The sequence below is a fragment of the Mycetomoellerius zeteki genome, unplaced genomic scaffold (genome assembly GCF_001594055.1).
Source record: "Mycetomoellerius zeteki isolate Tzet28-1 unplaced genomic scaffold, Tzet1.0 scaffold285, whole genome shotgun sequence".
Classification (NCBI taxonomy): Eukaryota; Metazoa; Arthropoda; class Insecta; order Hymenoptera; family Formicidae; genus Mycetomoellerius; species Mycetomoellerius zeteki.
The window spans coordinates 509,580-534,015 of NW_017257266.1; the positions used below are offsets into that span (position 1 = coordinate 509,580).

The window sequence follows — 24,436 nt, forward strand, 5'->3', positions numbered from 1 at the left end:
CAGTGATTATCCCTTCTACAATCGTGCCTGCAGCAGAAAAAGGAGGACGATTGAATTAATCAGGAATTGACATCAGTCAACCGGACCGAAAACTCATCTAGCATTCAAAGATACGGATAGCGATCATGTAACGTTTTTCCTAAAATACACGAAAGGATGATTTTGCGTATCTAAAAATTTAGCTAGATACAGATTTGGAAATAATTTTGTTAGATCATCAAAATAATTTAAATTCTTTAGAGTTAAATCTCACTCTAAAGAGTGAAAATTGAGCCACTCTTTTTTAAGACTGAGATTGTACTCTTCAGAGTGAGATTCACTCTGAAAGTTTTAGAGAGTAAGGGAATCTCAAATAAGATAAGGAATGTTGCAAAAAAGTTTTAATATTCTAGCAACCAGTTTGAGTGTCTTAACTATTTTAATGGTGCACACAAAATTATTTTCAGATCTGTATCTAGCCAAATTTTTAAATACTTCACCAAACCGTCCGTAATAGACAAATTTTTCACATTTCCATCCTAGAGGAAGTTACATACATGATCGCTACCTTAAAATCGAAGATCTCTGAGCTTCTTACGCAAGAAAATTCGTACATCTTCATATTGTTCGATTTGGCAATCCACTGTTTGTTGCGAGACTCGATCCGCAAGTTCCTCTAGTTACGCGGTATCTCGAAATCGCGAAATTGGAGATCTCTCTTTCTCTTCTCTATTGAATGCTCGGAGTCTTCGTAAATCGTTGTCTTACTAAAGGAATTGTACGGAACTAAAGAGCGCGCGCATAAAGACGGAAGACAGAAAGCAACCGCTGTCACATTCGACGTCACAATCGACTGCTGCTGCTGTTGCCGCATCGCATCGGAAGGAAGCGAGAAGCTGCGTCGGAGAAGCATCCGACTGCAACTATCACTGCATATTCGACGAGGCCAATATTTACCTCGCAGCACCTCATGCAGCGGATCGATCGATCGCTCGACTCGAAAAGTCTGGCGGCAGGCTGAGCAAATTAACTCGATTTCCGCTACACCGGACCACCGACGTAAAAATGCATCGGACATTTCACAAAGAGCGCGTACCAATCATCATAAACGATTGTTTATACAAAAAAGTTCGAAAGTTTTGGAGATCATTTTAATTCAAGAATGTAAAAACACACATAAAACTCTTCAATAAATGATCGAAAATAAAATTGCATAAAAAGATGAGTAAAACTAAAAAAAATTAAAAACATAAATTTAGAAATTTAGACTCATATATAAAATAAAATTCAAAACGTTAATAGAAGATTATAAAACTGTACAGAAATGTTAATAAGATTATATGAGTTTGACGCTGTTAGTGATGTGCAAATTTCTTGAATGTAAAACTGTCTTTAATGAAAATTCATACAATAGTCGATATGATAATTAACAAACGTTTCGGCTCGGTTTTGAGACATCTTAACATAGAATTGCAAAATTGAAAAGCGCTTATCTTATGTTCGTTAATTATTAAAATTCATAATAGTTAATGCAATGTAATAACTACAAACACAAAAGAACCGCTTTTCAGTTTTGCAATTCTATATTGAGGACGACTCAAAGCGGAGTCGAAATATTCATTAGTTACATCATTAATTATGGTTATGTTTGAATTTTAATTAAAGACAATTTTACACTACAATTTTACAGTAGAATTATACCCCACTAACTGTCCAAGAAACACATCAAGTCGAGAGAAAATAAAAATTTTTTGTTCTGACATCATAAAAGTTAAAATGATTTTGCTTACAAAATTTGACTGTTTATTAATGTTAACATAAGAAATTAAGTCATTGACACACAAAAATCATTTTGATAGGCGAAAATTCGTGCCATCGGTACGCACTTCTTGGGACGTATACCCCGTGCACATTCATGTACAGCTATCTATGTATATGTATTCATGTAATATATGTATGCGATGTATATGTATACTCCTAGTTCCATTTTGGTCGTGTGCAGGATTCCGATAGGATCGACGTGCATGACGGATCTGCGCTGATCGAGGAAACGTCGCAATTCCATTTGGACGTCTCACCGAGATGACACCACTCCAGTCTCGCGGCCGCGGTCCTCCTATTTACAATGGTACGAGAGCGTGCGCGCGCGCGTGCATTCCCTTTCCATTCGTGTCTCCCATCGACGCGAAGTGGATGATCTCGAATAACTTAGACCCTCGAATAACTAGACTTAGGTATTAATTAGGTCGGACACGGAACTTTTTAAATCGAGAGCGCATGCCGCGTCGAGCTCGCGATTAAAAAAGTCGCGACTCTCCCTCATCTTCTCGATTTAACCCGTTCAAAACCCCGACTCAACTTTCAGATAACCGCACGAGATTAATGCGGCAGCGACGCTGACGACGGCGGCGGCGCTCGAATCGATCCTTAAATCGTTTCCCTGGAAACGGAAACCGCGTGGTCCATCATCCGTTTTTATCACAATCATTTATGTCTGTTGACTCCCCGAAACTTCGGACATGCATCTCCCAAAGATAAAAATAAAAAGAAAATAAAGAATCAAGTGTTCAGCAGAGAAAATAGTTCTGCAACTGTTATAAAATTTTAATACGATTTGTTTTTGTATTTGGTCTCTTATGGATCTAAATTATAAACGAATCATATCAAAGAATTTTACAACAGTTGCAAAGTTGCTTTTTCTGTTGAACATAGCGAGTACTCTTTAAAAAAAAAAATCAAGTGCGATTAAAAGAAAAATGTTGTTGCTAAAACTACGATCGTCAGAAGTGCGCTCGAGGAAGTATAACGTGCGAGTTTCTCTCGTACGACTAGCCAAAGTTTAATCGAGCGGACTCAGTCCGCCCCGGTATACACGCTTTTATGTACTCCGCCGAAAATACTGAAGCAAGTTTCTAACGTACACACGCGATATCGCATTATTCTAAGAGAAAAAGAAAGAAGACGGAGAACGGTAGCCCCGCGATCGCTACCTTCTCGTCTGTTCTCGATATTTACATGAAATTTTACAATAAAATTCGAGACTGGAGCGATTTATCTCGCACGATCAGACTCGCGTTTCGATTGTAGACATAATAAGTATAGATTGCGTATTTCCTGATCTCAGTATCTGTTAGAAAGAGTTAAACATGTCACACGGAGAGGAATTGTTGAGTAATTTTTACCTTGCAAGACTAATAAAAATATTCTATTTTTGCCGAATTTGTGACAAACTTTACTTGCCTGAAAGTAAAAGTATCGGAGGTGTAAGATAAAAAGTACATTATAATAAATCCATTCAAGAGATTTACCTTATAGATTTACCTTATAACGTAAATCATACCATTTTCAAGACTAAGCACGAACAACTTTCAAAATTTATATATAAAAAGTACCTTACAGTATGACCTTACAGTATTACTATACGACGATCGCACTGATTTAACAGAAAAGTAAATTTTACATAAGTAGACGTCCTCCTATATGGATCTGCCAATTTCATAAAATTTACTAGAATTCTATCGCATATCTCTTAACACTTTTCTCCGTGCAGCATCTTCAACTCTAACAGCATCTCTCTTCAAGTTGATACTTTAGAGAGAGAAGATATGATTTAAGCTGCCTCATTTTTTCTAAATATTAAATTTTCAATAACAACTTCATCATAGGAATGCAGAGTCTATTCTTATTACGCCGAAATGGAAATTGGCGTAATGCAGATACCGCGCGACCCATCTCGCGAATATTAATTACACGCACCATGTAAATTAACACGGACGGACTGGACACAGAGCGAGCATTTAACTGCACGATTAATCAAGATGAGTTATTCTTTAAAATCAACATCGAATAAAATATTTGATATATCTGTATATTTAATTCTTTTACGCGAATGATCGCACGTGGCATAACTCTGTGGCATCGATCATTAATCAGAATAAATATATCGCTTTCGTTTCCCGCGAAATATCGGACCAGTCCGTCCCTGTAAATTATTGGCCTTAGGGTATACCGCCCCTAATATAATATATATATATATATGTATCACATAACTCCCATTGTGACTTGGCTTGCTATGAGTAAAACTTAGGAACCACACGGTCAAAAACTCTCATCTCATCGTGAGGTTTGCTTAGGTACTTGACGAGCCTCGACAGCGATTACAACCGTCCATTACATGAAGAGTATTGGTCCAAAGAGAAATGTTCGGGTATATCTGAAGTGATCCGACGTCTCTCGGGACGTCGTTTCATTACGGATAGTGATCTAAAACAGAGGTTTCCGTCAAACAGCGCAACGTCGCTCCCAAAAGGATCGCGTGAATCGGAGGGTTATTTATAATCTCTTTATTAACATATCTTTTATATTATCGCGTACTCCGTTTCACGTGCAAAGTGCTTGAACGATTTAAAAAAATTTTTAAATATTCAAGTTTCATAAATGATCCAATGACAAGTTGGTTCAATAATTGTAGATCTCTCAGAGATTTGAAAGCTTCAAGAATTCGTAGATTAACAAGAATTATCCGTTCGCTTAACTTCTCCGTTTTTGGGGCGTCGTGTCGTGAAGTTTGAGGACCTCCGATTTATTCTCTTCTCTCTATCGGAGCGCCGCTCCGATTACGGCGTCGTCTTGATCAAAGATCGCTCTTGTCAATGTGCCAGCGCGTAGTGCGTTTCGGCGCTCGTACGTAGCCGCTCCGCAGCCGCGAAATAGATAAAATATGTGAGTTCGGACAACTCGATACTTACGGCTGCTCCGGAAACCGAAGGCCCGATCCGACGGCGACGCCATCCGGCGCTCCGCATCTCCGTCACGGAACGCTCCGCAATTTTCCGCGGGAAGGGCGGCCGACACTCATATCCTATACATGACAGTTAACCGCACCGCCGAATTATAAGATCTGTTTTTTATAGCTGAACTAATGTATACTTTCGAAACTTACAGCAAAATACTTATACTCTCTAAAATTTTTAGAGTGAATCTCACTCTTAGGCTGATATTTATATTCCGTTCTTATTTCAAGATTATCTTAAGTAATGTATTAAGATGCTAATACTGGTCTGTGATTGGCTTGTGATATCTTAAGACTGTACTTAAGATAGACTTAAACGCGAGTATCGACTGTGAATATCGATCTTAAAGATTGAAAATTAAGCTCTTTATCAAAATTAATTCAATTTTCACTCTTTAGAATGAAAATTTAACCGATTGTGATAAAGAGTGGCTCAATTTTCACTCTAAAGAATTCCACTCCAAAGAATTTATGTATTTAAGAGAGTATGTTTGATATTCAACTAAAGTAAGAAAAAAAGTTCTAGTACAGTTTGGTGCAGGAATAAAAAACAGACCTACGGAACATACCTCTGCGCACGCACGTAAAATTGTGGTGAACGTACAAGAACGTCCGTCGCGCGTTTCGCTCGCTGCCGTCCTCGGTTCTCGCGACGGGCTCAAATTGCGTTTATTGAGAAATTAATTAAATTCAACTTCCCGAGCTCTCGTATTCTGGGATACTTGAATCCTTAATTTTCCGTACACTAGAAGTACCAATATTTCTCACTCATTAAAAAGAGACCAGCAAATAAAATTACTATAAAAATAAAAAGAGTCAAAAAATCAAATATTTCGTCAGTATAAAAATATAATTATTGAAAAGTAGAATATTTTAGAATCTTATTTTTTATACAAAAAACTAATCTAAAAATAGGATGGTCAATAATGATTCTCGGTACTCCTAGCGTTAATCTTGTCGTTTGATAATTTATCGTTTACTTTCACAGTAGAAACTCAAATAAGTCGGAATAGAAAGCAATATATATATATATATAAATTAAAAATCTATCCAAAAATTTCTTTCAAAATAAAATAGTGCTAATATTGTCCAAGAAATTTTCTGCAATCTGCAAAAAGTTCAAAATTAATAAGAGATTGATTAAATAATTAATAATAAAGAAAATATAGTAAAAATGAAATAAAAAATAAAATCTAGTTCGTTTCCGTTTACCGAGGATTGGCAGCGTAGTCTACATCTTATCTCTTAATTTTTTCCTCTCACTCTCGTTCACTCACACTTGCGTAAACAACTTGCATTTGTAACGCGAATTAATCATGAGAAATGATCGTTAATAATCACGCGTAGCGAAATAATATTAATAAGACCTTCTTTGTAACAATTATAATGATCGCTATCGCAATAATTCGTAGTACCCTTTGAAAAATTTCATTTTTCGGTGTTCGAAAATCACAGCGCGCGTTTCAGCCTTCCATTGCATATTAATTAGACCGTTTTATCTTACTTTTAGAAAGCGTGGGCCTTTGCGTACCATCACGCATTCTTTTTGTGCATTTCTGTTTTCCCTCCGCTCTTCTGCCTCTTCTCGTTTTCCGAATCATCGAACAAACGTAGAGACGATTCGATCGAAATCAATTAACGAAACAGAACATTGATCAACAACGATGTGACAATGCGTGCAATATGTTGCGTAACGTCTCCGGAAGCGGACCATCAGAAACGCATTCTATGAGAGATTATAGTGATCGCGATGTAAGTTGCAAAAATACACAGTTTATCATCCAGACGATTACGAATTGAATTTTCAATTTCTCGATTTTACCGTAACTACGTGATCTGTAAAAGAAATGTACCTGCATAAGTAAAAATGAATGCTCGAATAAAAAAATAAAAAGAAAGAAGTCATCTTCTCTCAAATAAATGTGCATCGAGCTTAAAAAATATAGCGAGTCTTCGTATAAAGTTTAGAAAATGTATCAGTAAGGAGACGTTTGCGTACGTGATATTGTTACAATATTTAGAGCCTCGTTTCTCGCGGTCCGCCTCGATGAGAGAGAGAGAGAACCGAACCAAGACGCAGCTCACCGTTTTCGCGAAAACTATTCGAAGCATTACTATCGATCGATTGTCCTCGCAAAATTCTGACTTCGTGCCAGCCATACCGCCCGACTGTCAGCGTGTGAGCACGTCGATAGATCTCCTTGCCCTATTTATTTCTCTGCCCGTCCCGTCCGCCCGTCCGCTCTCATGAGATGCGACGAAAGTTTCGAGGGCGCGGTATAATCGATAATCGTCCTTCTACTCCCATCTTTCCCACCCACGATGCACTTTCCTGCCTAGAGCGGCCGGGCGGCTCGTCCGAAGACGTGGATTAACCGACAAATAATTATCGCTAATGAGGCCATTGGTCGAACGGATTCGCCCCGCGAATCATTTATACCGTCACGCCGATCGCTGGTCCAGCCTTCCGCTGAAATTCGAGGGTAGCCCTCTTTCCGACACTTCCTCCCCCTGGGAAGAACGATGCTCGACCCTAGAATCTCCGAGACTTCCGGATTCTTAAATGCTAGAATCCGATTCAATGGACTGCCATTCTAAAACTCTTTTCGTAATTCTTGGATTCTTGACCATTCGGATTCTAGTATCTACGAATCTTCGGAACTTTCTTAATCCTAGAATCAATGGCGCGCGAAGCACTTGCCACCCTGTCCGAACTCGCGCTCTTCTCTCGAGGGCGCCTCACCATTTGGGTCCCCGGTATCCCGGCGACTCGAAGGACGGGGGTCAGGGCAGCCCGAAGCCGAAGAAGGGCGCAACCGAGCGCTCGTAGAGCAGACGCGACGGTGGAAGTGGCGGTGGCCGTTTCCTCCGCGGGGCAATCACCGTCCTCTACAAGGACCCCTTCCCGGCGAACAGCATCTCCCTGTGTTTGGTGCGTATGTGGGAGCGCAGAGTGTCGATCCTGCTGTAGGTGGCCGGGCAATAGGGGCACAGCGAGCGCTGCGCTGTGTGTATGTGGAAGTGGTGCCAACGATTGGTCACTTGCTTCCCGCAGGCGCGGCATCTCCATAACGCCGGGCTGTTAAGCGACACGGCGAACATCTCGTGATAAGAGAGGCCGACCGGCACGCTCGGCATCGAACCTGCAAAACCCAACAGCATCTACATGCCCTTCGTGCACAACCAGCGCCAGTCGTGTTTAGCTGCAAAGCGCTTAGATCCTGAAGATTCCGCGAGCCTAGGAATCCACCACCGTTAGCCTAGGAATTCTTGACGGTCAGTTCTGAATCCAGGCGATCCAGTGCTCGCTGAATCTCTAAGATCCAAGACTTTAAGATCCAAAAATTTATAAAGTCCGGGATCTTCAAGACTTGACGATTCGTCTTGGTTCCTGAACTCCTCGATTTGTAGGATCCTTTCGATTCTTCGATTTCGAATTTTAGCATCAATTCCAAAAATTTTGATCTGCGAGACTTCGAAACTCTTGGACCCTTCGTGCAGTAGGTGGTTGTGTGGGTTTTGTTTGGTGCAATGTTCAGGTGTCAGTGTTCTTGAGGAATCTAATGAATTTACTGATTATGGCCAGTGACGTTCTCTTGTGTAAATCCCAATATTATCAACACACACAAGCCTTAGAGAAATAAAGATAATTGTGCAAAGAACGATGGAAAATATAAATAACTGAAACTGATCATAAGATAATTTGTTCGAAGAGCGATTCAAGTTTTGATTCCCAATTGTGAATTAATTTTTTTAGAAACTAAGCGTTCGGATAAATCTGTAACTCAAGCGAATACAGTCGTTCGAATCCACCTTTGGAGAAATTCTTTGAGCGTGCGGATAACGTGGAAGAGACGTCACAAGTGCAGGCAGTGAGTCGAAACGATCGGGTGTGTCCGGTCATGTGTGAACGCATCCACGCACGATCACCATTCACCTTCTCTTTTGCAGTCTCCACAAGCACAGATATTCCACAAGCGTCACGGGATATATACTCACGTTCTTGATGCCATCATGGAAATACGAAGAACATGCCGTGGAGTGAAAATAGCGCGCCTCTCCACGTCCAGAGACTCCTGAGTATTTCAGGATCCTGGATCCTCGACTTCTAAAATATATGCATTCTCGTATTCGCTAAAGCTCGTGGAATCGCTCGACTCATCGGATCTTCCTGGGAACTTTTCGGTTCCCGGATGCTCTCAGGATCCTCCGAGATAAACTCACGTTTCAGCGACATCGGCGGTAACACGGCGAGCATGGAGAGAAAAATACTTAACCGAACATTTGCCGATGTTATTGCAGGATTATCTGGGACGGAGCTCGTCGCCTCCAATAATCCGTGCTAGAAGACGCAGTAACTTCATATGCTTGTGTTAGGTTCTTATCGTCATCAGCATATTGGTGAAAGAAGTTACATATCGTTTCATACACGAAGTGACCAAAAAGTCATGACAATTTGACAAATATACAATAACGACGTTTAAGAGATAGAATTTATACTATATATTATATATATGTTATGCGAATAACTTTTGTACTAATTCTATATTATAATTACATTAGTTTATATATATATTATGCGAATAATGTTTGTAAATACTAATTCTTTTAGCGCATTAATAATTTTTAGATATTATACTGTGTATTATACTTCATCCAGAATTGTACGACTTTTTGTTTTGTACGCAATTGTCGCGAAATGTTAACAACAATTGAAACAATTTTCGTTAAATAATAAAACAAAATAAAAAGAGAGATCAAAAAAACTCATTTTTTTGCGATCTAAAAAGATTAGCGAACATTTTAAAACAGTATCATCTGCGTAGATCCATGCGATTAGAGAAGCGTCAGTTCTTCACCAGGATGCATTTAAATTAACTATCGACATCACGTGATGTGTATACTCCTGAGCTTCCTGCGCTTCGATCGGGATATTTAATTAAGACGTTGCGGTGTCGTCAAATACCAGTTTACCCCCCAAAGGTACGCCGCGTATCGATTATCGAAACGGTTTACCTGCAAACAAAGCATCCAATAATCCGCACTGCGCACGAAATCTGCAGAATAATCACGTCACAGAATGGGATTAACGACGTCAGCGTATCACTCAAAGTCTTGGAAATTGTAAGATACCAGCTCCTTTTTATTTTGTACATACAATATATGTATATATATTACATCTTTCAATAACCATAGTCTCATAAAGTGTCTACATTTTTTAAAAACCTCTCATCGATATCTTCTTACCTTTATAATTGGCCATTAGTACAGCCAAATCGTACGTCCTAAAGCTGAATCGCGTCGCGAACGATTAACCGTAACAATCTTTGAAAAGCAAGAGAGAGAGATTTTACGGCTTCTTAAACAAAGATATTTCATCAAAACTCTTGCTCTTCAATCGTCAAACAAACCGTCGCGCTCCTCCCACGAAGGAACAATGCGAATCCTTCTGTTTCATGGAAAAGGATTCGAAATGAAAGATTTACATGATCGAGGGGATTGAAGGTACAAGTAGTGGAAAAGTGAAGTTAGATTATTTTTTGGTACTTAGATGTCGGTGCACACTTATGCACTACGTAATGTGCGTAACACGCTTCCTTTGGCAGCTACTTTTGGCATTTTGGCGGAAGAACACGTATTTTGAGTCGCATTGTCGAGATACGTTTCTATGGGACTTCGAAGCTGCGGATCTATGGATCTATGTGCGTTCCTTACTCGCGCATCTACATCTTAAATCTTGCAATGTATTGATCCATAAATGTACAGAGTATTCAATAAAATAAATGTACTTCGTAATGTTTTTTAGTCGAAGCTCAAAAAATGACTGTTGTATTTCCTTACGATTTCTGGACATTAAGCATCTTAATATCGAGTGCATTCTTTTTAATTGTTCTGCTGAAACTATTTTCGGTGAGGAAAAATTGTAATTAACGTCCGATAAAACATCATCGCTGTATACATCAAACCCGGTAATTTGCATATTAGCTCTCTATATATTAATTTGTCAATACATATACAGAGAGTTGCGTGTCAATTGCAAATTTACCTATAATTTACCTATAATTGTGCAAATAAAATTTGTTTCATTATTTAATAAATACTAAAAACACTTATCTTTAATTAAGCCTAACGAAAATATTTCCGCAACTAGTTCTATTTCTTAAAACCAGTTAAATCCAATTTAACATTTAATAAAATTTATAGATAAAGACTCGGTCTTCGTTTTTATATTCGTTCGTCTTTTATTTATACGAAGATCAATCGCGATCACGAAAGGGATTTACAATTTCAGTACCACTATTTGTCCATAATAACTGTTTCTTCGCCCCATCCTTGCTATCCGAGGACACTACATCCCCCAAGTTAATTCACGCTTGTGTGAATCCGAGGACTCAAAAGCGCGAGATCGCAAACACAGTCGGCGCAGATTCGAAGCAAGAGTTCGAGTTCATCAGGCACCTACGTGTCCACGACTATTGAAGAAAAGGAAGGAGAGAGAGAGAGAGAGAGAGAGAGAGGAGAAGGAGGAGTAAAGAAGGAGACGGCAAGGCGAAAAGAGGTGAAGACTAATATTTACACGATGGAATTACACGGTTCTCGCAATTACTCGAGACGCCTGGCGAGGTCTTTAAGTGGTAATAATGCAACATTGACTATATCGAACGCTCGTAAGGAAAGGAACGGTACAAGATTTCTGAGTGTTGCATCGCGAACGTTCTTCGGGAGTTCCTGACGCATCCTCGAATATGTGGACCAGCTAGTGCTTCTTAGATCTTCCGACGCTAAAATCCATTCCATGATCTCGAACAGACACGTTGCGTCGATCAGCCTTTGATCTTCGTCCCCCTCACAAACTCTGAGATTCCATTATACAGTTCCACTTTTTAATAAACACCAGTGCTGCTTATCTAATGGAATAACGACGGGCAAGTTCGGGGAGAGCTCGAGATTGTCTCGTGCGAGGGCGAGGGCGAGGAAGTCACGCCAGAGGACGAAGAAGAGGAAGACGTTCGCGCGGTCCACGGTTCTCTAGATCCGCAGCTTAAAGCACGCGGCACGCTCGAAGTATCGCGACGCGTGTGTGCGATACTATTGCGCGTGCGCGTGCTTCATACGCGTGTGCGTGAGCAGAGTGTCGCTGCGCGTGTACACCGCCGGGCAGTGCGGGCAGGCGTACTTCCCGGGGAAATGCACGTAATAGTGATTGCGCACGTTCGTCACGACCTTACCGCACAACGAGCACCGCCTCCTCTCGTCGCTGTTACTCTGTCTCTCAAATATCTGTGATATCCGCCAATTTTTCAGCTCTGCAACAACAGAAACCACAGCGTCAGCAAAGCACCTCGAATTAGCCCGGACTCCGGTCGCGTGTCATCGCTCTATTTCCGCCTCTGTATTTTTTTTTCGCGTGCCTTTCTGTTTTTCTAATCTATTCTATCTCTCTGCCTCTATTTTTTTATCTCTCACAAAACTTCCCACCCTTGATGCCGAGATTGAACTCTCACAGTCTATCAAATTATTATTATTCCTTTCGCTTATCCGTCTCCCCTGGCGTGTGCGTGTGCGTATGTAAGGATGCGTGACAACCTTTGAGAAAATCCAATTGCGTGACCGACTAACATAGTAGACCCAGACTGCGGTTTGTGGCGAGATCAAACTACACGTTGGAAAGGTGCGAGATCAAAGGGACGCTGGAATCGAAGACAAAGACACCAGCATATCGGAAATTCCAAATATTCGGAAAATTTGAAAACAGAGAGAACTCAAATATGCTAAATAAGCGCTCTCTCTCTCTCTCTCTCTCTCTCTCTCTCTCTCTCTCTCTCTCAGAAACCAACGAACCTCAGCGCACATATAGACCCGTATTCATAGTCAGACCTTGTACTTAAGGCTTCCTTAAATTTATCTTTAGATGCTTAGTAGCCAATGAAATAATTCGTAGAGCATCTGATAAATTTAAGGAAGCCTTAAATATAAGGCCTGACTATGAATACGGGTATTAGTTCTAAGATTAAAAATATCCCCTTCAAAGAGATTTAAAAAAAAGAACAATCTCTTCGTCAAATATTGTCATCGTGAAAAAAATTGTCATACTGAAAAAAATTTATTAAATCTAAATAAATATATATTTCTTTGAAGAGTACTAAGTAAACATTTGCTTACAATAAATAAATATTTACTCAATAAAAAATGATAGTTAAATCAAACTAATGGTTTTTGTATCAAATATTTATATATTTAAAATTGTATTTATTTGTAAATATATATTTAAAATAAATACAATTAATTAGTTTAATCGAAGTAATGGTTTTTATACTAAATATTTATATATGTTTATATTTAGTAAACATTTACTTACAACTATTCAAACAAATATTTATTAAAATTTAGTTTTTTTCAATGCACGGCGCTGTTTGCGAAAGATAATAAAAAATTGTCTAAACTGGGTCTCTGCAGGACTTGGAGAATGAAGTAAACAGTCACTATTCCCTGTCCCAGATTCAGATCCGTACGATTTCCCCGCACCATCTGGAGGAGCGTCTCCTCGTCGAGAACCCGTTTCGCGTAGAAAACACATTCTTGAGTATTCGTATCGACACGAATACGTCGGGTCGAGAGAGCGACTTCGGACAGTAAAAATTTGCAAACGATCTCCCGCAAAAGCAAGATGGCATCGAGGAGAGCATATGCTCGATATGTATCGCGAAACGCAATATAACAAACTCGCGCAAACATATTGACGTGAAATCGAAATTCTGATAAGACCGCGCACACGTGACTCGGAAGTCTAAGTGATCCGACACCTGTTCGCGCCGCTTTCTTTCTTTCGACATTTCACCGCAGCGATTTGATCTATGTTCGGCTGCCAAATTAAACGTCCTCTCCGAAGGATTCGGAGGCACAGATTAGAAATCCACGAGTCTTCGGACCCAATCAACCGCCAAAGATCAGAGGATATTAAAATTTGGAGATTCAAAATCCAGGAGTGCTTGGAATGAACAATCATAATTTGTAAATTAATAAAATTTTATAATGTTTTAATTTATAAATTATGTCGATCTAATTAAAATTTTGTTATTCGAACCAAATTTTGATTAGGACAACACATTTCTTTAATTAAAACATAACAAAATTTTGATAATCACATAAATTATAGTTGTTCATGCCAAACACTTCTCTCAGTGCAAGATCCTACGGAAGTACTTCGCATCGGTACACTTTAGGATTTACAATTTAAGCTATGCAACTACATCCGATCCTTCAAAATTCATCTGAAATATGCTTCACTTTCTCATATCTCCGGTAGGTGATCACAGCTATAAAATATCGCACGAATATCTTGGAATAGAAAGTTATTATTATATATCGTACGGTGAAAACAGACCGACGAGAATATTCGTCGCGGTAATGTATGCTAACGTTGCCGCTGCGGCTGCATTATTTCGCGCTAATAATAGCGTTATCGCACGAGTTGATCGTCGAAATAATTCAGCGCGGTTTAAACGATAAGGTGTCGTCGTAGTCTTCGGTGTTGAACTGAACGTGATCCCTCAGACGCTCCGTTACAGACTACGATTGAGCAGCTGTCGTGACCGAGGCGAACACACCGGGATCAGATTATCCCGTGGAAACACGAAAATATCCCTGAAATATGCGACCGCTTAATATCTAATAACATTTGACACTGATAAATGTCGCTAGTTCATCGCGAATCGAAGTTACGACTTTCCCAAGGTGTTCGACGATGCGCCGTCTCGTGCACATTTACGATCCTCTCGTCGATTTCTGCAGAAATGCAAAAAGTAGGCATCTCGATTGTGAGGGAAAATTGAAAATTTTAGGGAAACGGGCGAGAGCGCAGATACCGTCGGCGAATACCATGCGAACGTCGAAAAGGGAGAAAAATGATCTGGAAGAAAAAAGAAAGGTAGACGGCTCGGTTAACACACAATTATGTTTAATCAAAAAATTAGTATGAAATACATTAAATGCACATGTGATTAATTCTCCATTTTTTTTGTTTATCATCATCATTATCATCATCATTATCATCATCCGTATTATCTACACTAGAATTAAAGATGTATATAATAATGCAATTGTAAACATAAGAGACTTTATGTTAGAATAATTATAAGGATAAGAATATAATTGTAATAACAATAAGAGAAGTAGTAATAGTAAGAATAATTTCTCGTGATAAAACCGGTTGACGCCTTAACTATTTCATTCCATCGATCGGCATGGTCAGAAGTTCCTCTGCAAATTTTTTTTCTTTTTCTCCTTTTCTTTGCTAAATACATCTATTGTACGTTTCGAGCCAAACGATCGTTTATATGTGTAATAGAAAGATATCAACTCTCAAGCAACCTGCCGTTTCACGAAATCGACGATCGCCGTGGTCGCCGTCGTTTCTGGTCCAGAAAGGTACAAAGGATAATAACGACGGCGACGACGACGATCGTACGGACGCGATCGAACTTAATTCGCAAAAGCGCGAACGTATTGAAGTCCGGGCGGGTCTTGCTCCCTTTTTGTCCGAATGTGTTTAATCGCGCGATCGCATTCATTACTCGTAGTGTCCCCGTAAGTAACTGCACTGTCGGAAAAAAAAGCTTTCGAACCTTTCGGAAAACGAATGAAAACGGTGAAAGGAAAGAAAGACCGGAAATAAGGAGTCGAAATCAAAGTTCGATAAAAAAAAAAAGGAGGTAAAAGGAAAGGGTAGGAGGGGAGAGACGTAGGTCCGAGACCAAGAATAATAGGAAGAAAAGGTACAAACGACTGACACACACACGTTGATGAAAGGTTTGCAATCACATTGATTACGAATTTCTTCGATCTAATCGGCTTCATCGATCGCCATGTTTTTTATTTTTTTTTTAAATTAAAGTTCGTCGAGAACGAACTTACGGACGTTTGAGCTTTCGGTATAATGTTTGAGCGCGACGGGACGGTGATGCAAAATTTTCTTCGACGTGTGTCGAAAGAGGAGCGAGACGTTGAGGAAAAAAGGGAAGGACATTGATCGCGATTTAACTCGTCCTTTTTCACGCACGCACGCATTCTTTCTCTCTCCTGATCTGTCTATCCCTCTTTCGCTTCCTCGCTTACACTTTCTCTCGCTCTCTTTCTCTCTCTCGTACGCGCTCGCACGTTATCATACAACGCGGAAAATGCAACGGATAACGATTTCCTTCCTCTCGCCGTTCGTTCATAAATGTCGAATCTAATTTTAGAGGCTCGTTTTCTATATTTACACGCGCCGTGTAAAATCACAACTTTCAGTCTGACAGTCGCGCCGATTCACATTTTATTTTATTTTAAATTTTTTGTTTTTTTTAAATGATGAGTAGAACACGCTCAGTATTCTCGCGGGAAACACTGATCCCCTATATTGTTACGATTTACAATTATTATATTTTTATTCATCCCCCGAGAAAAATAACAAAATGTATATATATATATTTATATATATGAAGATAGATATATATACATATATCGTGTGTGTGTATATACATATATATCCATAGTTAATCCGTAATTTGTATATATTATTATATAAAGAGATATTAATAATAGTACTTTTTTTTTATTTAGTTTAATAATGTACAAAGGGAGCAGGGGGCTGTCGCGCGGTGGTGAAAAAAACAACAAAACGCCTAAACGCGCCTCTTATCAGCTAAGCCTAATCCCTAGGTAACGCCTATTTAACTACACTCATAATGTTCCCCTGCACAGCCATAGTTTCTTTCATCGCTTTTCTCGCTCACTCAATCCTCAATCGTTTGGAACGTCTCCTCGATCGCCCGGTTCCACCCGATTCCGAGGTCCGTTCACGCTTTGCTGCCGGCTGAGACAGCATCGGGCGGCAGCCAATCGAAAAAACGTAGCTGCTAGACATGTTCAAACTCGCATTATCAAAACAGAACTCTGAACCGATAGATCGTAAGGTGCAAGTGTGTTGGAAAGAAAGATCCAAAGATACAATAATCGGAAAAGAATTAGAACTTTCGAGAATCCGCCCGACTCCGAGGATTTCTCTGTCTAAAAGAAGACCAATTTAGAGAAATTAAATTTCTTTAAGTACTCGATATCTATGCTGTACAACCCGATCTCTCCTCCTTCGGTTAACCCACTCCAAATGTATTCAAATGTTACCGCGTTCGCATAATCGACACCGTCGAGTCATCGCATTCCGCGAAATTCGATCGTCACTCGACCATCCCGCCCGGAATCGAATGAACTAGCCGGGCACAACGAGGATTTCAGAAAATTCAGAAGAAACGTTATTCCATTCGTTCGTTCGCCTTTACCCGCTCGTTCCCGCCCGTACCGAAAAGTATCTGGAGAACGCAACTGGTCCGCCGCGCGACAGCGCCCCCTGCCCCCGCAATCTTTTACTATCGCAATATTGCACGATTTTTTTCTTTTTCATTAAATTCATTTCAATTTCAATAAGGTGTTAGCACCAATCTATTATATCACAATGTTCCACTCCACACCACGCAGTTGTAAATATATAAATACCTATATATAGTAATAATAGTAATAGTGGTAGCAGTAGTAATAGTAATAGTAGTGGTAGTAGCAGTAGTCATAGTAATAATAGTAGTAGTAGCAATAGCGGTAGTAATAGTAGTACATCGTAGTAATTTCTATTTATAATTAATAAAAGTTTTCGATATAACAGCCAGGCGACCCGCGGCCGAGTTAAAACGACGGCGCGCAGGCCGATTCAATGTTTTGTGAGATTGTGTGCCGAGTATTTCTCTCTTTTTCACCCGGATCCCCTCCTCTCTCTCTCTCTCTCTCTCTCTCTTTCCACCTTGCGTGTGCTCTCTTTCGTGTGTCGATGTGTTTTATCTGTCCCCGCAGATGCATATATAATCGGACGTATACGTTGGTTTACGCGAGTTTTTACAAGCGTGTCAAGTGTTGGGCGCCCTGAGAGACATATAAATCACTAAACGCGTCTACGAGAGATTTTAAGACGTAAAACTTGAGCTTTAAGCATTAAACTGCAAGAAATTGATAATCACAGTTGAACGTGAGGAGAATAATTGATTATGATTGGTCAATTTTTTACGACTTGAGGCTTAAGTTTTACGCTTTAAACTCTCATTGTGGACGTCGCTTAACACGGGAGATTGTTCCTTTCCACTTACGGTCGATCGTGTTCCTTAAGCTACGATTTATTCTACAGATTAATTGCAACGAGTTTCGCACATCTAGAGGTTGAAAAATCTTGGAATTCTTTACACATTGCATTTACGAAACATGTACATACAGAGAACTTGACACTGGATGGTTGAACGTTAAGTATTACCATCTAATAATTTTCTGCATTAGATTCTTAAGTCCTTAAGATTACGTTCTTCAAATAGACGAGAAATATTGCCAAGAAAACGCTCTCAGTGCCGGTGATACATATACGTCGCTTCGAGGGCACCCTGTGTACAAGTTCCACTTTCGTGATTTCGTCCGCTCCGATGCTCCGTCTCGCAGAAAAACGAAAAGCGAGAAGTTTCGGCGCGTATAGTTCGCAGATAAAAAGGAATTCTGTGAACGGGCGTACAAAAGTCTCGGGATTTAGAAAAAGTAGACCTTTATAGAAAATATCCGTCTTGTTCGTTTTCTCGCGCGTCACGCCACTCCCAGAAAAATAAACTTTCCGCCAAAGGTTATTGCCTCGCGCTTCCATAACGCCGTTATCGCCGCGAAGGGCTTTTCCCAGGGAACCCTCTTTTCGAGAATCACGTGTCGATACTGCACTGCGGCGAAGCGGGAAGCTACGAGATTTCCGACGACGGTATACGAAACGAAATACGACGTCTCGTCGCGTCGAATAGCAGCGAGGACACGTATTCCGGCAGACAGTTATTTATTAACGAAGATTATATCAGGACCTTCCCGAGAGCACTCTTGAATTTTACGATACTCGTCTCTTTAAATGCACGGGCAGTACAAATGATAATTCCAAAGACGTAGAGCATGAACTACGCCAATCTGTGTGTACAATTAGTCGACAAAGATCAGGAAAAATAGGATGGCCAATCTCTATCGCTTTCTATTCAACGATATAATGTTAGAAATGTTCCCTCTCTTTCTCTTATTTTTGTCGATCGCGTTATTCTCTAAAACTTTGAGAGTAAAAGCTCACTCTGAAGATAGAAAATGGAGCCACTATTTTTTTTAAAACTGGTTCGATTTTCATTCTTTAGAGTGAGATTCCACTGTAAAGAATTTAGAGTAGTATACTATTTAGATAAGGATGGCGCGGTCCATGCTCTTGCTAATTCAGAACGCGAAGATCGTACAAATATCTCCTTCTGAAACAAATGACCAAAATAAAACATTGAAATACACTTTAGCTTAACGTGACCGCACGGAATTACAATCTATCTCGAAATGTCGCAAATTCTTTTTTTTTTTCATTTACGTTATTCGCTCGTAACAAGTTCTGGATTTTTTCGTCGCGACGATGTTGCCTCGTGATTTATTTGGCTCGTAACACTTGGACGAAAGATTTGACGGGTCGTTTATATTGGATCGCGTGCTTCGAAGCTAGCTTTTTATCGGAAGATTCGTTTTATTTCGTTTGGAACGTCGACGCTCTGACAGCACTTCTGCAGTTGCTATTGTTGCCACGCTCGCGGCTGCAGCGCCACACCTCATAGTTTCCCGTTGATTTTCGTACGCTATACTTGGCGAATAACGCTTTTTGTCACGTCGCGTTTTAATTTTCTAATGGCCTTTTGAAACGATGCCGTCGCGTTTGCTAATCCCAACGAAAAACCGAGAAGAATCTCGCGAAGAGCGACGCGCCGAAAATTGGAAACATTTCCTCTCCGCGTTACTTTTTCTCTTTGAAAGCTTCACTCGGCGTTTGAAGACTACATCTAATTTGAAGAAACTTTGATTTGTTGACACTTCACGCTCCGAACGATCCGCACGGAGAAAAATGATTTAGTAATTTTTATCTTACAAGACCAGTAAAAATATTCTGGCTATTTTTACCAAAGTTATGACAAATTTTACTTGTCTGAAAGTAAAAATACCGGAGGTATTTTAAAGAGTACATTACAATTATAGTAAATCCATTCAAGTGATTTACTTATAGTAAAGCAAATCATGCAATTCTCAAGACTTTATATATTTGTATTTTTTATTAGCGTAGACAAAAATATTCTTTGATAAAATAAATTTTATTATGACGAGATGTATGGTAATTTATAGATTTACTTTAGGGAATATAAAAAACCTTATATTATACAATGATCGTTCATTTACCAGAAAAATAAATTTTACTTAAGTAGACATCTGTCCCAATATGAATCTGCCAATTGCATAAAATTCACTAGAATTCTAGCGCATGTTACTTTACATTTTTCTCCTCGCGCGTCGCAATGCGGTTGAATTAGTATTTCACGCGAAAAGTTCGCACACGGCGATCCCCTCGAATCCGCATCTAAATTTCTCCGGTTGGTTTTCACAAATATGTTCCGGGCCCACCGCGAGTCTCATATTCAAATTTCGCGTGACAAAATGCAAAGTCGCGAAAGAGGATCCGCACAACGCGGATGGAAAAACGGGTGAGGGGGAGAGTCGAATCATAAAGCAAATCGCGCGTCGGCGTGATGGACGCCGAATATAAAGCGTCGTGAATAAATTAGTTCGCGCGCTGAGAATAGCACGATAATGCAACATACAGGGAAAAAGGGGAGGGAATCGCGCGACTGTGGTAAGGAAAAACGGCGACGTAAAAATCTCCCTCTTTTCGCACGCACATAGACGACGGATGGCGGAAAGTTCATTCGTCTGGTTCTCAATGTGAGGATGGAACAATCCGCGTCGATTATGTCTCCAATCGACGGCAACTCCATTCGCGCTCGTTTTTCCGATTTCGCACGCGTATTCGCGTCCTCGGCGGATAGACTTGCACCAATGTTTTCCAAATCGGATTTTCCTCCCGCTCTCTCGCGTAATTCGCGATATATTATAACAGATTTGAAAGCTATGGAACGAGAGTGAGTCGCAATGATCATCAATACAGTTATTCAGCTTGAAAACATTTAGGAAAACATATTGAAAATATATTCGAGTCCGATAAAATAAACAAAATTTATTAAATCTAAAAAATGAATGTATGTACTATTTGTTAATATTTATAATTTCTTCTAATAATCGATAGTTTATATTTGAGAAAAATAGTTGAAAATAGACGAACCAGAACATCCTGATTGTATCAATCAGAACTCCGGTTATCTCAACTAGAATTCTAGTATTCGAGATTTAAGAGAAAATTCTGATTCGTTTCTATTTTCAATTAGAATTCCAATTAATCCAACCAGACATTTTTCTCAGTGTGATGATTGCAACGTTGTCATCCTATTGCACTTATACGTGAATATCTCAAAAAGGGATTACCATCCTTTTCTTTCCATACTTTGCAATATAATTTCCACAAGATTTTTCCTGGAAGGAAATGATCGCTACACTGAAAGAAAAGATTGGCTGAATATGGCATAGCATTTTTAATTGATTTGCAGCAGCCAATTTTTGGTTACGTTAGCCTATCGAAATCCTATACTGATATTACGGATAGACTAACGCAATTCAAAATTGATTGTTGCAGCCAATTAAAAATGCTATGCCATATTTTACCATCTAATTCGCTGCAGCAGCCAATCTATTTTTTTCAGTGCAGTTAATTTTAAAAAAGAGAAATTCTGATAGGAATAATAAAAATTGTTATCATAACAAACAGTACGAATGTCTGAAATTCCGATCTGAAAATCCGGTCTGAAAAATTTCGAAAGACACTGGTCCACATGATTTCACAATGCTCTCCGATAGAACCGCGTTCCATCGCCCACTTGACTTGGCCATCGCATCTATCCCCAGCTATTTATCCATGAATGTTCGAAATACGTGACATGCCAAACATCGTGCTCCGCATGTATGCACGCAATCGACGAGCACTTCTGATCGTCGTGAGCGCCGGACGATCGATACAGGCGCGAAAGCATTCGTCAGATTTCCGAGCATGAAACCCTGTGATGTTACGATAGCCAGGGTTCGAAGATCAATTAAAATCCGGAAGGTCCGTAGCGAATTCTTAGGATTCAACGTTTGCAACAAGTTATCCCAATCGGCATTCACGACTCCAGTGGACATTTTCTTCAATTGCATTATGAAAAATTATTTTTATAACAAATATTTTCATAGCCTTACATAATTTTAAGTTACATAATCTTATTCCTTGAATTTTCCAAAAATAAACAAATCGTTCAACTACGTTAACGTTAAAAATACATTAATTTAAAGAATTTAAAATACATTGAACTCGCGAATATTAGTTAAGGAAATTCGGAGCGAATACCGATTAGAATTAATGTGAAATTTGAAAACTTTGGTATCCGAGAGAAATTAGACCTAAAGGTTAAAAAGCATCGCGAAAAACTTGAAACGCCGAACTTTCCGTCTCAGAAGTTCGAAGTTTAAAGAATTATCGAGAAAGAGAGGGAGGAACCTTTCAAGTTCAAAGATTTGTGATCTTCCCGGATTTTAATTAACTTCCGCGGGAATGACTGCGTCAGAATCTTTATCAGAAAATCATTTTTCATTTCGAGAAAATATCCCGTTCGTCGTCGACGTCGTGCAACGTTACAATGACCTTATTGTACGCGTGACACCTATGTATGTGCACGTAAATCGCGACGGCTGTCGGATGCTTTGTACGGTCGTGGTCATTTGACAGTTTATATATAGACAATTCCGGAAACTGAGCGGCGTAAAACGCCGACGAACATAATGCCTGTATCATACTACCGATTAGAGATGCATCTTCGTTCGCGTTTTCGCCTCTTAAACCTGCGGCACCTGCTGGATTGCCTGCGTTTAGTAAATTATTAGAACTGCACACAGAACACAGAATTTCTAATAATTTATCAAAACGCAAACAATCCAGCAGAAAAATAAGCATCGTGTTTATGCAGGCTTTATGCCCGTTTCTGCCAATGTAGTTTAATTTTAATCTTAGTTTACTACTCATCTTTTTTTAAGAATTGAAAAGATGAGAAGTAAGTTGAACCGAGATTAAAGTTAATATACGTTGGTAGAAACGAGCATTAAATAATTAACAGGTATAAACTGCTGATTAGCAGCTTCTTTATGATTGGTCAAGAGACGCAGACGCAAACGAATCTTCAATCGCTAGTGTGATACGGGCATAAATGCAGCACAAGCGGAAAGTCACGCGTCCCCGAACGCTGTTGAATAATAATCGTACAACTGTATAAATACACCGGTACTGTTTATGTAAATACTGCGCGATGGAAAATCGAGTGTTGATTTCTGACATTATTGAATTAATTAACGCACGCTTTACAGATATATACTCGCAGGTTGGCAACTGACCTCGCGACAAAATGACAGAGCAGAATGTGATTCGTTATGCGTAATTATTTTATCCGTAATGAAAGGTCAGATTTATCATTAAAAAATCATCTCTGTGCGGACAATCGTGACGCGGTACAATTTAAAGAGACATCGAAATAGAGTCACAATTAAACGCGTAATTGCACGTTCAGAGAACAAAAATGTAATAATTACGTAGTAATTTAATTATGTCATGGGGAGGAACTCTCGCGATGTTCGGCGTTAAAAAAAAAATTAAAAGAAATACTCAAGAAATATCGACGCTGTAGAGTAATTCTTGCTCGGTGACGTCTACTCGTGCGCGGACAGGTGACAAAAACAGAAGTTTCTTGAAGGAATGGAACTCTCCTCTCAAAGCTGGCTAACGACGAATGCATTCTAATGGCGGCGAGGCGACAGCGACGGCGGCGAAGTTGACTCTCGCAATATTAGGATGAAAGATGAAAAGCAAACTCCACCGTCAAACTTTGTCGCGGTCAACCAATTAAGTGCAACCGCGTCCCGACTGCAGGCCGGGCTATAATTTCGCGCGCACGATGAAACATCGATCCCAGGCCGTGCGCCGCATCTCGCTCACCCTCGCGCCCTCTTCCTCTCGCCCTTCCGTTTCATCTCTTTAGAGAACACCCGCAATGCACCGTGCAGGGCGGATACGCGAGCGAGTCACGTGCGCGAGTAGAAATCTGCGTCACGCTGCACCCGCGCCATCCGTAACCATCGCTTATCAGAGTTTGACGTATCGAGAGCATCGTGGAAACATGCGGAAAAATATCACGTTGATACGTTTTGACGCAGAGGTTCTCAAACAGCGCCTTGCAACGCGTTCCACAGACGCTCGAGCGGTTCCTGCGGAGTTCCTTCGAGCTTAAAGCCTTAAACACAACAAAAAGCACAGACAATGTAAGAATAGGAAATAAGATTTCAATCCATCAAAAATCATGCATTTTAATATACGTGATTTCTGATAGGTTGAAATCTCTTATTTCCTGTGTTTTATTTGCCTGTGTTTTTCATAAGGCGCGTTCAGCAAAATGCAACTGTTGCGCAACGGTTTACTGATAAATTGCAACATGTTGAGTGTTCTATTAAACGCTCTTATATAGATAGATCCCAACACATGCGTTAAGCATGCGTATGTTTTTTAGCATTTTCGTATGTCTACGTACTTTCAAAAGTGTCTACGTTGTAAATTACATTTTTATATGTACATTGTGCTTCAGA

The 24,436-nt window shown here is 39.8% G+C and overlaps 1 protein-coding gene across 3 annotated transcripts in view; it reads right to left on the reverse strand.

Moving 5' to 3' along the window:
• Window positions 1-7,557: 7,557 nt before the first annotated feature.
• LOC108724256 (protein tramtrack, beta isoform) overlaps window positions 7,558-24,436 on the reverse strand; it is a 64,804-nt gene continuing 47,925 nt past the window's right edge. Inside the window, exon 6 of one of the 3 annotated variants that reach the window (XM_018450532.1) lies at window positions 7,558-7,914. In XM_018450532.1, coding sequence (XP_018306034.1) covers window positions 7,661-7,914 — 254 coding nt within the window. In that variant the 3' untranslated portion in view covers window positions 7,558-7,660. Of the gene's footprint in view, window positions 7,915-10,994; window positions 12,079-14,203; window positions 14,417-24,436 lie in introns of those variants that run through there. The other 2 variants (XM_018450534.1, XM_018450541.1) reach the window with 2 other exon arrangements.